The 13,638-nt window shown below is 41.7% G+C and overlaps 1 protein-coding gene across 2 annotated transcripts; it reads left to right on the top strand.

The window, feature by feature from the left end:
- Positions 1-856: 856 nt before the first annotated feature.
- Positions 857-11,712, top strand: LOC101173213 (bcl-2-related ovarian killer protein homolog A). Of its 2 annotated transcripts, XM_023954024.1 has the most exons (5): positions 858-1,473; positions 1,642-1,965; positions 3,048-3,176; positions 5,038-5,201; positions 9,138-11,712. In XM_023954024.1, the coding sequence occupies exons 2-5, from the start codon at positions 1,752-1,754 to the stop codon at positions 9,261-9,263; spliced, it is 633 nt and encodes a 210-aa protein (XP_023809792.1). In that variant the 5' UTR covers positions 858-1,473; positions 1,642-1,751; the 3' UTR covers positions 9,264-11,712. The 2 variants fall into 2 exon arrangements, with proteins under 2 accessions (XP_023809793.1, XP_023809792.1); XM_023954025.1 differs by having other exon boundaries at positions 857-1,965.
- The last annotated feature ends 1,926 nt before the right edge of the window (positions 11,713-13,638 follow it).

The raw sequence follows: 13,638 nt of genomic DNA, 5'->3' as shown, positions 1-13,638 counted from the left end.
TGTCCAGAAAACCCCCACATGCATGAAGAGAACAAGCAAAGTCTACATAGAGAGAACCCAGCCGGGAGTTAAACAAGGACCTTCACACTATGAGTGCTAACCACTACACCACCGTGCAACCTCTGGCATTAACACTCCGCCTGATTTAGGCTACATGGAAGTTTTAGTTTGAGTTCTTCCAGAAAAGGAAGCCTGAGCAGAGTAAAAATGGTTTGATAAGATGGTTTACAAAGGTCATAGGTGATGAGAGGAACCAGCAGACAGCTGTGCAGCACGAAAAACAGACATTTCAGGTGTTGTGTTAACTTGGTTTGGTGGACTTCTTTGGCTCTTCCTGTTCAGAGTTCAAGTTATGCAAACTCGTTTCATTAAAACTAAAGAAAGATAATTACAGGAAAAGTGGGTGAACACAATCAGGCTGCTGTTACAAACATCATGAATATGTGTGTGAACAGGCCCCGCCCCTTTTGACAAACATTTACACCAGACAGTAATGATGATAACCCTCCAGCATCCCCCCCCCCCCCCCCCACACACACACCAACAGCACCACCACCTCTGACATCATCCTTCACGTTTCCTTAACTCTCATTTTCTTCTGTGCCCTGACCCACTGTCATCCTTTCCTCTTCTTCTCTGTCCGGTCCAACAAAAAGAAAAAGGATACAAAAGGATATGAATCAAGAATAGCATGAATTACAAAAGGGGTTTATACAAATACACACCTCGTGTGTCATAAGATGCTTAAATCCCTGTTGTAACAGTAAAATATGTCCAACACAAGACGCCTTCAGCTCCTGTCTGTCTGCTCAGCTGTTGGACAGGATAGGTTAAAACAAAACAAAAACCCATCATGAGGTCATTAGTCCAGCTAAGGCTGAACACCCCCAACCCCCAGGCTGCTGGTCTTCACCCATATGATGGTGAACGTTACCAAAGCAGTTGACAGACTATTTTCATTGTCTAATAAGACGAGACCTTATGAGGAAATCTAAAATCTAAAATGATGGACCTGACCTGCGCCAGAGGTTAATGGTGAGCAGCCTGGCTTTGGAAAGCATGAGGGCCTGTGGGGTTGCCAGAGTGAATCCCGCTCAGGCCTTCAGCCGCTCAGCTCTGCCTCTCCTCCTGCGCGTAAGAGGAACGCTGGGAAACGGGGGAGTGTGATTTACCTGCAGGCACACCTGTAATAAACCCGATTATTGATTCACGGCTGACACAGCACTGGGTCAGATCCAGCGTTCATGTGCGCGTCCTGCGTGCACGCGTGGAGGTGAAAATGAGAGCCAAGAGGCGGGGCTCTCCTAACCCCACCCCCAGCCTCCACAATAAGTGCCCTTAGAAGGAAAGGCTGTCAGAGGCGCACCGGAGGGATCTTTCTCCAAAGGCTTCAAACTTAAAACTTCAAAGAATTTTTCTTTCAGACTGAAGATAGGACCCCCACCCCTCTCTGATGGTTGAGCGGCATCTCTGGTAAATTTAAGATGATCCAAACTTTTTCTTGCGCTGATCACAGAGCTGCCGGGTTGGTTCCCTCTCACTGACTGTCCAGGCGGCCTCTCTCGGAGATCCAGACAAACGTGACCCCTGAGGCTTTGCAGCGATCAGAAGAAGTGGTTAATCCGCGTGTTTGTTCTGCAGGATAATCTCCAGAGGTGATTGTGTGTGAGGCGCGCGGCGGCGGCGGCGGCGGCTGTCTGCGCGCTGCGCGCTAGGCGGCTCCGCGCTGCGCTGACGCAGATGAGAGGAGCATGGAGATGCTGCGCCGCTCCTCCGTGTTTGCGGCCGAAGTCTTCGACCGCTCCCCCACTGACAAGGAGCTGGTGTCGCAGGCCAAAGCGCTGTGCAGAGAGTACATCCACTCCAGGCTGAACCGAGCCGGCATCGGTTGGTCCAAACCCGAGCACGCGCAGGCTGGCGCAGGCGGTGCGCTCGGGGAGGTGTCTTCGGTCCTCCTGTGGTTGGGTGAGTCTCTGAGATTAACAGCAGTGTTTCTTTGATGTTATTTACACGTTTTTTTGCTGTTTTGAACGGTTTTCATTACACTGTCTGAAAACTAACTTATTTAGGACAAAATAAACAAAAACTACGTCACTGCGTCTCATTTTGAAAACCAAAAACCTCAAATTCATGACAGAAAATGTCAATTTTAGTGGATCCATGCGCGAAAAGTGTCAGCAGATAGAGAGCATTCTGCTATAAGTGAAACTGCCTGCAGCCCCGCAGGCCTCATTAGTCAGAAATGCGATGCAGGATTCCCTTCTGCTTCCAGAAAGCCTTTTATTCTTGGGGAACTCTTCTGCAGGATTGAAACATGTTTTCTTGCTGGGAGTTTTCCCAGAAACTGAGACTTGTCTCAGTCTGAACTTGTGTCTCCAGCTCACCTTCACATGAGGTGAGGAGAAGGAAATTCTGTGGAAAAATCCAAAAGCAAACAGAACCAAGTTTGGTATTAAAGTCTGAAGGTCTTTTTTTTCTCCCAGAGAAGAATACTGCTTGACTTCAGATGAGGATGTTGGTCTGTCTGTCTCGTTTAGATGCAGATATGCATGAAAGCTGAGCCAAAGATGAACTAAAATTCTCTTTTTTATATAATCTGGGGAAGAAAAAAAAAGGTTAGATTGACTCTGCACTGCTTTGTCACATCACTATGTAACATTTTCAGGATTAATATTCAAATACTTTTTCATTTTGAAAGGGTTAAAATCTATTGAAAATACGTCTCCCGGTCTTGAGTTTTGTAAAAGTCAGTGTGAGAAGTTAACCTGAATAGAAAGGAGACTAGATAATCCATCCGTCCATTTCCTGAACCTGTTTAACCCTTTTTGGGGTCACGGGGTTGCTGGAGCCTATCCCAGCCACTGTTTTCTAATCATTTAAGGCCACCTTAAGGTGTTCACAGAGTTGTAATAAAAGTTTGACGACTCTCCCATCTGGAGGCAAACATCTGCATGCATGGAGTCCGTTTCACACACGTTCTGCGTTTGTTCTGAGGGGGATCTGAAGGTCCTGACGGGCCGTGAAGGAACTGCTTCATGTTTTCTCAGGCGAGGAGCTGGAGTACCTTCGGCCCAATGTGTACAGGAACGTCGCTCGCCAGCTGAACATCACCGTGGCGTCAGAGAGCATCGTGTCGGACGCCTTCCTGGCTGTGGCCGCAGACATCTTCTCCACTGGTAGGTCCGGTCCTCCTCCTGCAAACCCTCAGCCGACAAACCTGAATTGGAGGAAGTTTGACCTTTTTTGGAAGTTCCTCTGCATCTCACTGAGAATGAGGAACTTAAAAAGTTATTGAAATGTTGGGGAACATGTTTTATTTTTGCTGTTGTGCTTATTCATTTAATTGTTGCACAACTTCTGCCTCTTCTTTCATGTAAATGCCTCCCTCGTGGGCGGACCTCATTAGCCTCATTTTGGTGCTGTAAATGATCCCAGCAGGGGGACTGTGGGGGGAAAGAACTCGGTCCATATTAGGTTAACCTGTCTCCAGCCTGAGTGATTATTAGTGGCGGTTTGGACCTCCCCCAAAAGAGCTCCGCCGTGAATTTGAGCCAGTTTCCTCTTCAGGGAATCTGCTGCAGGGAGATGATAAAACACCAAACGGGACAAAAGCAGGTTAGTCCTGTCCCTGCGTTCTTTCCGAGTTGAGCAATTGTAAGACAGAGATGGGGAAATTTACCACCTGAAATCTGACGTTGTGGGTTTCTGGTGAAGATGGATCCCCCTGAATGCGGCAGAGAACGCCAAACTAGTTCAGGAGCAAACGGATCAGTGGGTTGAGAGACGACAGGCGTGAAGAGGAAGTCCTGAGCGTCTGCAGATTGTGACCACAGTCTGACAGTGGTCACAGGCGACGTTCTTGCTGATAAACGGCAGCTTCAGTCTGACTCCTGGCAGAGAGCTCTGCTTTGAAAGTTCAGAGACGTGAGGCACATGGATGAAGTTCAACAGAAGAGCGCCTCTTTGTTTTCCCATGAATGACGGCATGTTTACTGAAGCCCTCTACCAGCTCTGCTCCTCTTTGTTTCTGCAGCTTCTGCTTTCCATCAAAAAAAAAACTGTTTATGAAACCATTAGAAAGACAAAGACCTCAGAATCAAACCAAACCAGGAGCGTTTAGCCTGGAAACATTTAGGAAGAATTAGTGAAAAACAGAATCACTGCCACAAACGTCCTAACATGAACTAAAAAAGAAATTGTGATCTTCTGCAGATTTCTCCTCAGAGAGGAGCATTGTTGAAGTTGTTTATTCATCAAGATCCACATAGGACTAAATGTGTCATAATTGTCTTCAGTTTTAGGTTTTGAGGAGCAAGTTGCTCTTTCTGGGACAAACCCGAGTTTGTTTGAAAGTCCAGAAATAAAAGCTGAAGTGTACAAATCCCTCATAAGTGTCTGCTAGCAGCCATGTGAGGATTCTGCAGACCTGCTGCAGAATCCACTCCAAGAAATGACAGAAAACTGGAGCAGAAGCTTTTTATCGGAGGAATCTGTTGGGTTTCCACCAAAGCAGGGGTTTCTGTGGAACGTAAGGATACGCTTATTTATGGACACATGGATCTGATTATCTTGACTGCAGATCCATGAAAAACACGTCTGATGATGCACTGAAGGCTTTTATTCCAAACAGGACATTTTTTCTGTCATTGAAATGGTTGCATTTGGCTTTAGATGAAAATGGTTCCGACCTGACCTGACCTCAAATCCTTCAGTTGGGGGTCCTTCGTCATGATCGGGTGTTCTCCTTTACTCTGCAGAAGCAGAGAACAATGTAGGCAGTCGAGATGATTGCTGAGCAAATCTACTTGTTAGAGGGAAACCCGATCTTCTTTAGTGAGATCAAATGACCCTAAACTCAGAGGCGGGGAACAGTTTTCTGACACGGTCTTCAGCTTTACCTGCAGACGGTTGGTCCCTCATTTGCATCAGCTGCCTGGGCGTTTGGGGTTTCTTCATTCTGGCAGACAGAAGAGCTTCCCCCTTCCCTCTCACCACTGCCGAGGTGTCCATGTGATGATCTCGCATGTCTCCCCTCAGGTATCACGTGGGGGAAGGTGGTTTCCTTGTATGCGGTGGCAGGGGCTCTGGCTGTGGACTGCGTCCGCCACGGTCACCCGGCAATGGTCCACACCATTGTGGACTGCATGGGGGAGTTTGCCCGCAAGAGTCTGACCGTGTGGTTGAAAAAGAGAGGAGGCTGGGTAAGCGGTTCTCATGTTTCTCCACATCAAAAATAAACCCAGCTTTTCTGAGGAAGTTTGATGCTATAATTAAATCTTCCATTTTTTAGATTGAAATCAATAGTTAAGACAAAAAACTAGAAAGTCGTGGATTCTAGCTATTGAAGTAACAAAAACAATCGCTGGAAGAAAAAAAAACACAGCAAGAACAAAGCTCAAAGTTTACCAAAATAAGGGCGCACATTTATTTTACAAGTGCTGTTTCCATATTTATAGTAATATAATACAAATCCACCAAACTGATGAGTCACTTCAACAAACAACAGAGGAATTCAGCCAAATGTGCTTCACTCAGAATGGAGGAGACAATCTCCAAGTTCTGCTCATCCAAGGGCTCTGCATCCAAAATGCACAGGCTCAAATGATGGTCATCAGCTGGATGACCATCCAATAAAAGGAATCAAATCATAAACTGAATCAAACTGTGAACCCAAAGGAAGTCTTTTTGCAGAGATAACCATCCAGAGATAACCTCATAGACTCATTCTTCTTTCCAAAACCAGAAACACGAGTTTTTCCTTAAATGCAGACTAATTTGTCAGGAATGTGGACAAATTAGACCAGGGGTCTACAACCTTCAACAATTAAAGAGCCAATCAGATTCATTTAAAAATAGTCCTTTCATTTGTGTACATATTTATGTACAGTATATATACATATGTACATACTACTCAATGCTTCAAGTTTGACTTATTGACTGTTTTTTTCCCTTGATGCAACTTTTAAAAGTCCAAAAAGCTACCGGTACATTACGTTTTTTAAATGAAAAACATTACATTGTCTTTAACCAGAGAGACACAATGGAGGGGCCAAGAGCCGCTTGTGGCCCCATCCCTCAGGTTGCAGAGCCCTGGGTCAGACTCTGTGGAGACCCGTGAGTGGAAAAAGCAGTCGGATAAAGTTCTGTAGACTCAAAGTAGAACAGCAGGTGAGGCGACAGAGAGATGGAAATGCGCCTGTAGGGAACTGACGTGTGAGGAAATGAAGAGCTCTGAATTTTAGAACCGACCTCACAAGGACAAACGAGGGAGCAGCGGCTCTGTGTCGGGGGCCAAACTCAGACGTTTCTGCTCTGAGGGCCCACGTCTGCAACAGACAGCAAAGCACGCATAAGAAGCTGTGGAGGAGATGATGCACTAGCTGTGCTTACAGGGACAAAAGTAATCGGAGTGAAGAATGCGTTATGTAGACATGCCGTTCGGAATACTCTGCCCCGATCATAGGAGGTTCCATTTTGAGTCCACTGTCTAATGAACTCGTTTTGGACCAAAGACATAGACAGCGGACACAAAAACATATTTTTGGCACAAATGGAACCTCATGCGATCAGACTCGTTCGGATCAAAATTTATTTCCGATGGAGATAGGTGGGTTATGCCGATTGTTGATCTGATCGTGACACTTGAACATCCACTCCAATGAATGTAATAATGTTTGTTGAAATGAAATGAAATGAAAACTTTATTTAATCCCAACAAGGAGAAACTCAGTTCCAGTACATCTCGATGAAGAAGGTCAGACAAACAGCAACTAAGGATACACACACACATCTCGAGAGGTTACTGAGGTCAATGCAGCCGAGCGCCTTAGATGACCTGCGCCGGCGCACCTTTGTATAGCATGCAGATGGACCACAAAGAGGGCCGGGGGTTGGGTTTGGTGACAAAAAAAAGTCGTATCCCTACACTGCGTACAATGTGTTGATACAAGAAAAAAACTACACCGTTTAAACACAAATAGCACGTATTCAGACAAAGACACAGTACATGAGGCTCAGGGGAGAAACGGTGGTGGATGGGAGTGGGGGGCCCCCCATGAGTCTGTCCATCAGGTGCAGCTCCGTGAGCCAGGCACATCTTTCGGGCAGCTCACAGAGGAGGTAGGGAGGGGGTTGGGAAGCCGAGGACAAGCAGGGAGGGGGTGAGTTGCAGTTATCATTGGCGTGTTCTTGTGGCATTTCTCTGATGATGGAGGACATGTTAATTAGCATTAAAATGGCATTTCTGCGTTTTTTTTAAATTGTAAACCAGTGTGAGCAAGGAGCAAACTGAAAAATGACGTTTGGAAAAGAGCGTATTTGTGACGTCAAAAATATGCTGGGTGGGCGGGCCACAAGCTTCCTGCTCTCAGCTCCCTGCAACGGGGAGGGGAAGGGGGGAAGGGGTTGCTCCGCACCACAACTCAGAGGTGAATTTCTAATGAACCCCTGCTGCTCTGCAGAAACTATGTCCTAGAAAACAACGCGGGTTTTAAGAATTTTGGCTAAAAGCAGCGTATTCATAAATAAGAAGAGACGACTGGGAACGCGTTCAAAATACATCAAAAGACGAGGGGGGGGGGGGGGGCTTAAACAAAGCATCCATGCAGCTTCAACCTCTGAGCACGCAGAGTTAAAGCAGTGCAGCAGAAGTCAGAGAAAACATAACTGTCACCAGAAACTCCTCTAATACTAGGCCTCCACAATCTATGGCTAATTTATCATTATCGCAATATCCAGCTGTGCAATATGCAATTCGCAAAACATGGCAAAAATTACAATACTGTGCTAAAACAATCTTATGGCAGCTTGAAGTATTTAACGTATCAAATAAATCCATTTATGCATTTGACCAATCAGATGGAGCCTTTTTATGTTAGATGTTCACCTCCTGTGTGGACGAGGGTCATTTGGAGCATAATTTAAGTTATGTTGACTCTTATTTAAATTAAACTGTTGCAGTAAAATGGAAATGATCTTGGGATTTGTTCATGTATCGGAAGTTATATCTTCATCGCACTGTTGATCACAAATCGCGAGTTTTCCTCATATCGTGCAGCCCTATTGTAATAAATTAGAGCCTGCAGCAACATGAAAAAGTAAACATCCTTCATGGAGTTTAGGGCTTCCTATAAATACACAATGACAGATGACTTGCTCCTTCCAGGTCTTCAGATCTGGAGAGTAACATCATGTGGCAAGACTAAAGGCAGAATGATTGTGGAAAAGGAAGCGGATAATCCAGCAGCAGCTCATTGAAGGGATGGTTTTCCTTCAATGTTTAGTCTGTCAGACGGATGTGGAAGAAACAGCTAAATGTCCAACAAACCCAAATCATCCTCATCATCCTCATCATCCCTCCAGAACTTCTGTGCTGCCTCTGTGCACTTCTATCCTGACATCACTGATGCAAAAGTGAAACAACACAGGTTCTTTGATTTTGGATAAAAACTGCATAATCCTCATTATTAGACGACTGGGAACGCTTAGAAAATAGATCAAAAGATGATGGGAGTGGGGCTTTAACACGCATTTACCCGTCCCAATCTTTACATAGTACAATAAGACAACAAATAGCAACAAATGTGCTTCCTGAGGCAGAGTCTGAGATGCAGATCTCTGAAGATGAAATGCTTTGTTTAAACAATTGCTTTTATTTAGTCCATTTTTTATATTTTAAAAAAAAGGTCATTTATTTTGATTTCTTTTTCTTTTGTTGCCTCCTCTGGTTGCTGCTCTTTTCCCCCATAAAAAACCCTCACCTGACCTCAGGTGTATTCAATCTTTGTTTTTAACTCATTCTGGGATGTTGGATAGTTATTCTCATCTTGATTTCTGTCCTCTCTGACTGTGAACCAAAGGCAAAGTGGAGAAACAACTATTCTTCATTAAGAGGTGTTTCCACCTTTATCCACCTTTGTCATGGTAGGGAGAACACGTCAAAGTAAGGGAGGGGTCATCTAAGATAGCACAAGGGTTAAGTGAAGACTGATCATTCATTCAGACAGAGACCGGACCTTAATCCATTTTATTTCCGTCTTTTAAATTGTTCAGTGAGCTCTTAAATTGTCTGCAACCATTCTTGAAGAGAAGTGTAAAATAAACACGATGACTCATCCGTCCTGATCGTTCCCTCTCAGGTGGACATGACCAAATGTGTGGTGAACACGGACCCCAGCTTCCACTCCCACTGGCTGCTGGCTGCCGTCTGCGCCTTCGGACACTACCTGAAGGCTGTTGTGCTGCACCTCCTCAGAGAGAAATGAGACTGACTCCCAAACGGGACTCCTTACCGAGCAGCACCGCGTCCACTTGGATTATGTTTACACTCACATGCACTGAGTCACTAACACCCCCCCCCCCCACACACACACACACACCACCCACACACAAACACACACACACTCCTCTATTTATTGTTCCTGTTGTGTTTGAGCTAAACCCCTGCTAACTTTCTGTCTGCTGCGATGCAACACCTTTTCTGCCATCTAGTGGTCATATAGAGTAACTGCTTCACACCAAAATGGAACACGTAGAAGTAAAAAAGGTTGACAAAAGAAGCATTTCCTTTTTTTTAACAGTAAGAATACATTTTTTTTTTACAAATGAAAGTACACTTTAGTTTTTTATCTATTTCAAAATGCTTACCTGAACAAAGGCATTTTTTTTCTCTCTTCTAAAAAGTCAGTTTCTAGCCAAACAAAGAGGTAAAAGTCCGTCAAAAAGGTTAGTTTGGTTTCTTGCACCAATTTTGTGAAGCAACATTTAACATGCTGGCCCAGACTACATTCACTAAAGGCTGTTCTTATAAAAAATCCCAGCAGTTATTTAGAACATGATCAGACATTGGGATGTGTTCTGAGTCAAGAAGACACTTTACAATCTTTTTTCCTGCTTTGTTGTTTACTGTGAGGTTGTGTTATGACGCCGTTAATGCAGAAAAAGATTGTTTCTGTGGGCAGTTTCTATGTTTTTCCTTTTTTAGATGAATGCCATAGATACGAAAATCACTGTCATGTAGCAAAACACCAGCTGATAATAAATAATGTTTTTCAGTCTTTGAAGCTGTTATTATTAATGCAGGAATGTTAGAAGAAATCGATCATTTCTTCAACATTTTTTATTTTATTTTATTTTGTTTACTACAGACAAATGAAATACTTGTATACCTCTAAATTAAAAAATATATACATATTTTTCTCTTACAGGGTTTTCCAAATTTTTATGAGACATAATGGAAATACTAAATATATCTTTTTTGTAATATTTCACTGATTCTGGAAAGAGTATTGCCTCTCATTTTTGCTTCATTTGAACCTTGAAAAATGTCTGACATTCTATATTAATTTAGTTTATTTATTCTACATTATGATATTTTATGAACTTCATATAAAGCAGGAATCTGCAAACTTTAATGCAAAAAGAGCCATTTAGGCCATTTTCTTACTAACCAGAACCCAGGGAGCGCTGGGTTCTGAAGGAGAAAAGTACTTTATGCTTTTTTGGCCATTAAGCTATTTGTTTATAAAATGTAACTTAACTGTGTAGAGTAATTGACTTTAAACATTGTTATATTTTTCAATAAATTTTAAGTGGATTTTGTCTACTTCTGGCAGCAATGAATATAAACGAATTTCAAAATAAAATACTCTTTGTATCAAATACGATCCTCCAGTCGTATCAAATTGACTAAAAACGGAAATGCAGGAAACCAGTTCAAAGGTGACATTTTCTATCATTGTGACTTTATGGTGCGCTGTCATTCTTTTTCTACGATTGTTATTGAATGTAAACATGACAGTATTCCATGGTGTGGAATCCATTTCTCTTTTTAAATCCATCCACGTAAACCAGGGTTGTGTGTCTCTCATCCTTCAACAAGCATCTCCATTCATGCTCCACGAGGCGATGCATAAAAGATTCAACTGGCTTTGTGGCGATGCCATACAGTCCAATTCTTTTACCTAAGCGGACGCAACCTAGATATTTATCATTCGTTTGGCATTTAAGACTATAAATACTAAGACGTGCTTTGTAATAGAGAAGCTTAATTTTTCCAACTGGCACTTTTTATTATAAACTACAAAAACCCAATGTCTTTGACATAAAGGCTTTAACAACTTTTGGGTCTTTTAGACTGTTTGTTCTATGTGGTTAATAAATGTTTTTCATGTTATTTTACTCTGGTGTTGTTTGCAGTCCTGTGGAAAAGGAAGGCTCATCAAATGTTTAACAACACGCATCCCTCACTGCTGTTCACCCTCAGCCGACTGGAATGGACCCGACTTGGTAGACGTGAGCTTGTGATTGGACGTTTTTTGTTTGCATCATATGCACATAAACAGAGAGACGGTAGAGACACAACAAGAAAAGACTGTTTGCCAGAAACAGATGAACTTCTTGATCGTTTTTATACTCTTTTTTTTTTTTCTTTTTGTAACAAAACCTTGTTCATGTCTGTGGTTTTTAAATGATACTACTGTTACTCCTTTCATTTTTCAATAGATATCTTTTACATCCCTAATCTAAACACTGTTCTGTACACAGACATATAAGAGATTATTTCTATGGACAGTTTTTCTTAGATTAATGCAGTAAATATCAAAATAGTTTCATGTAGCAAGAAACCAGCTAGAAAAAAAAATGTTCTTCAGACTTTGAAGTTGTGAGTATTAATATACATATACATTAATAAAAAATGTATGTTACATGAAACTGACCGTTTCTGGAGCATTTTTTCTTTCTTTTTCTTTTTTTTACCACAAGCAAATTCTTTATACTACTTAGTTTTAACTGATGAAAATTCTAAATATGAACCCTAATTGTTTTCTTTGATAATTTCTATTACAAATAATCAATGCAGTTATCATTTTTCTGTAATCAAAAGGTGCAAATTATTTGCTTTATTTGAACCGTAACCCTTGTTCTATCCTACACACTTTACCATTGGGAGTTGGGTCATCTAGACCCACTAGACAGTGCTCTGAACTTTTTTTCTTCAATGATTTGTGATCTTCACTGGTGTCCATGGATTACATGAAATCTTTCCACCTTTATCCACCTTTGTCATGGTAGGAGAACACGTCAATGTAAGGGGGGGGGGGGTCATCTAAGATAGCACAAAGGCTAAGGAATAATGTCAGACATCATGCATTAGTTTATTTTTTATTCATTTACTACTAGATTATTTCATAAACTTCCTCAATGCACTATACATCTGTTTTCTTTTGATGGTCTTTTTACTTCAACATTTTGGGAGGACTTGTTCTATTAGATCACTAAATTTCTACATACCCCTGAACAGAAAAAATAAATAAAAAACCTTTTGTGTGATTTGATTGTTAAAAATGATTTGCACAACATAATTAACACAACGATAATACTTGGTTATTTTTTATACATAAGAGCAATTTTTTCAAACACACACCAAATTTCTTTTGTCTTTATTTTGTATTTATTTCGTAGGCATTTAGAACCTTTGTTCTCATGTCTAAAACAAGTAAGAACCAGAATTGCTTTAAATCTTTATAACGGATATAAAATATTGAACTTTTAGAAAATCTTTAGCTGTTCCCCGCCTCTTTAGCAGATATTTTTCGCTCATCTTCATGTCAGATTTTCACCTTTGATGTAACATTCGTCTTTCCAGCAGATCTGGTATAATTGTTACAGCTTAAATTAATAACTTAGTCAAATCAGTGCTTGTATCCACCACTTTCTCACCTCTCTTCATTTTACTCTCTTCCACCCTCCCCTCACATTCTTCCCCTCTCCTTCCCCACACACACTAAATGTAACAAATAAATAAAAGAAAAAAATACGACAAAAAGGGGTTTATACTAATCTACACTTTAGTTTCTCAAAGCTATATAACCTCTTTTTGTGATAGTAAAACCTGTCCAACACAAAAAGCCTTCAGCTCTAATCTGTTTGCTCAGCTGTTGGACAGAACAAGTTAAAAAGGAAAAAAAAAAAATCTTTAGCTGTTATTTATTTTAATTTTATTATTATTTTCTTTTTAACCTTTGTCTATATTTGATTATTTTTTCCTTTTTTCTGCTCTGTTGGTTAGGCTTATCTGTAATTGAATTTTGCTAGAATATTGTTACTAGGGGTGTTAGAAAAAAATCGATTCAGCAAAATATTGCAATAGTTCATTCGGTGATACTTGTATCGATTCAAAATTCTGTCAGGACGATATTTATTTATTTAATTATTTCTGAGCGTCCTTCAGCGTCTGACTCTTGTTTTCCACTTAAACCCTGACTACTGGTTGGCAGCAGAGAACACAGAGCCTCTGAGCAGCTCTACACCACACAAAACAACAGGAAGATCTCAGCTAGAAGCAGCTTTTTCCATTGTTAAGAGACATGATCTACTTAGTTTTTACTTGGGATGGATACAGAACTGAAACTCTGTGCCATGTTGCTGTCAGTAACATATAAATTCGCGGATTGTGGTGCTTTTTTAGCGGCTCAGATAAGAACAAGTGAAGCACTGCAGATGCACAGCGGGTCATGGACGGAACATCGGACAAAATGCTGTCTGCAAATTGGGTCAAAGTTCTGCAGAACCTCACAGTAATAGATTCTTTTTCAGCGACCTAATGGGTCAGAGTGATGTGTACAACACTCTGAAAAA

The sequence above is a fragment of the Oryzias latipes genome, chromosome 4 (assembly GCF_002234675.1).
Source record: "Oryzias latipes chromosome 4, ASM223467v1".
NCBI lineage: Eukaryota > Metazoa > Chordata > Actinopteri > Beloniformes > Adrianichthyidae > Oryzias > Oryzias latipes.
Note: the sequence above shows the minus strand (reverse complement) of the source record. Positions and strands in the feature narration are given on the sequence as shown.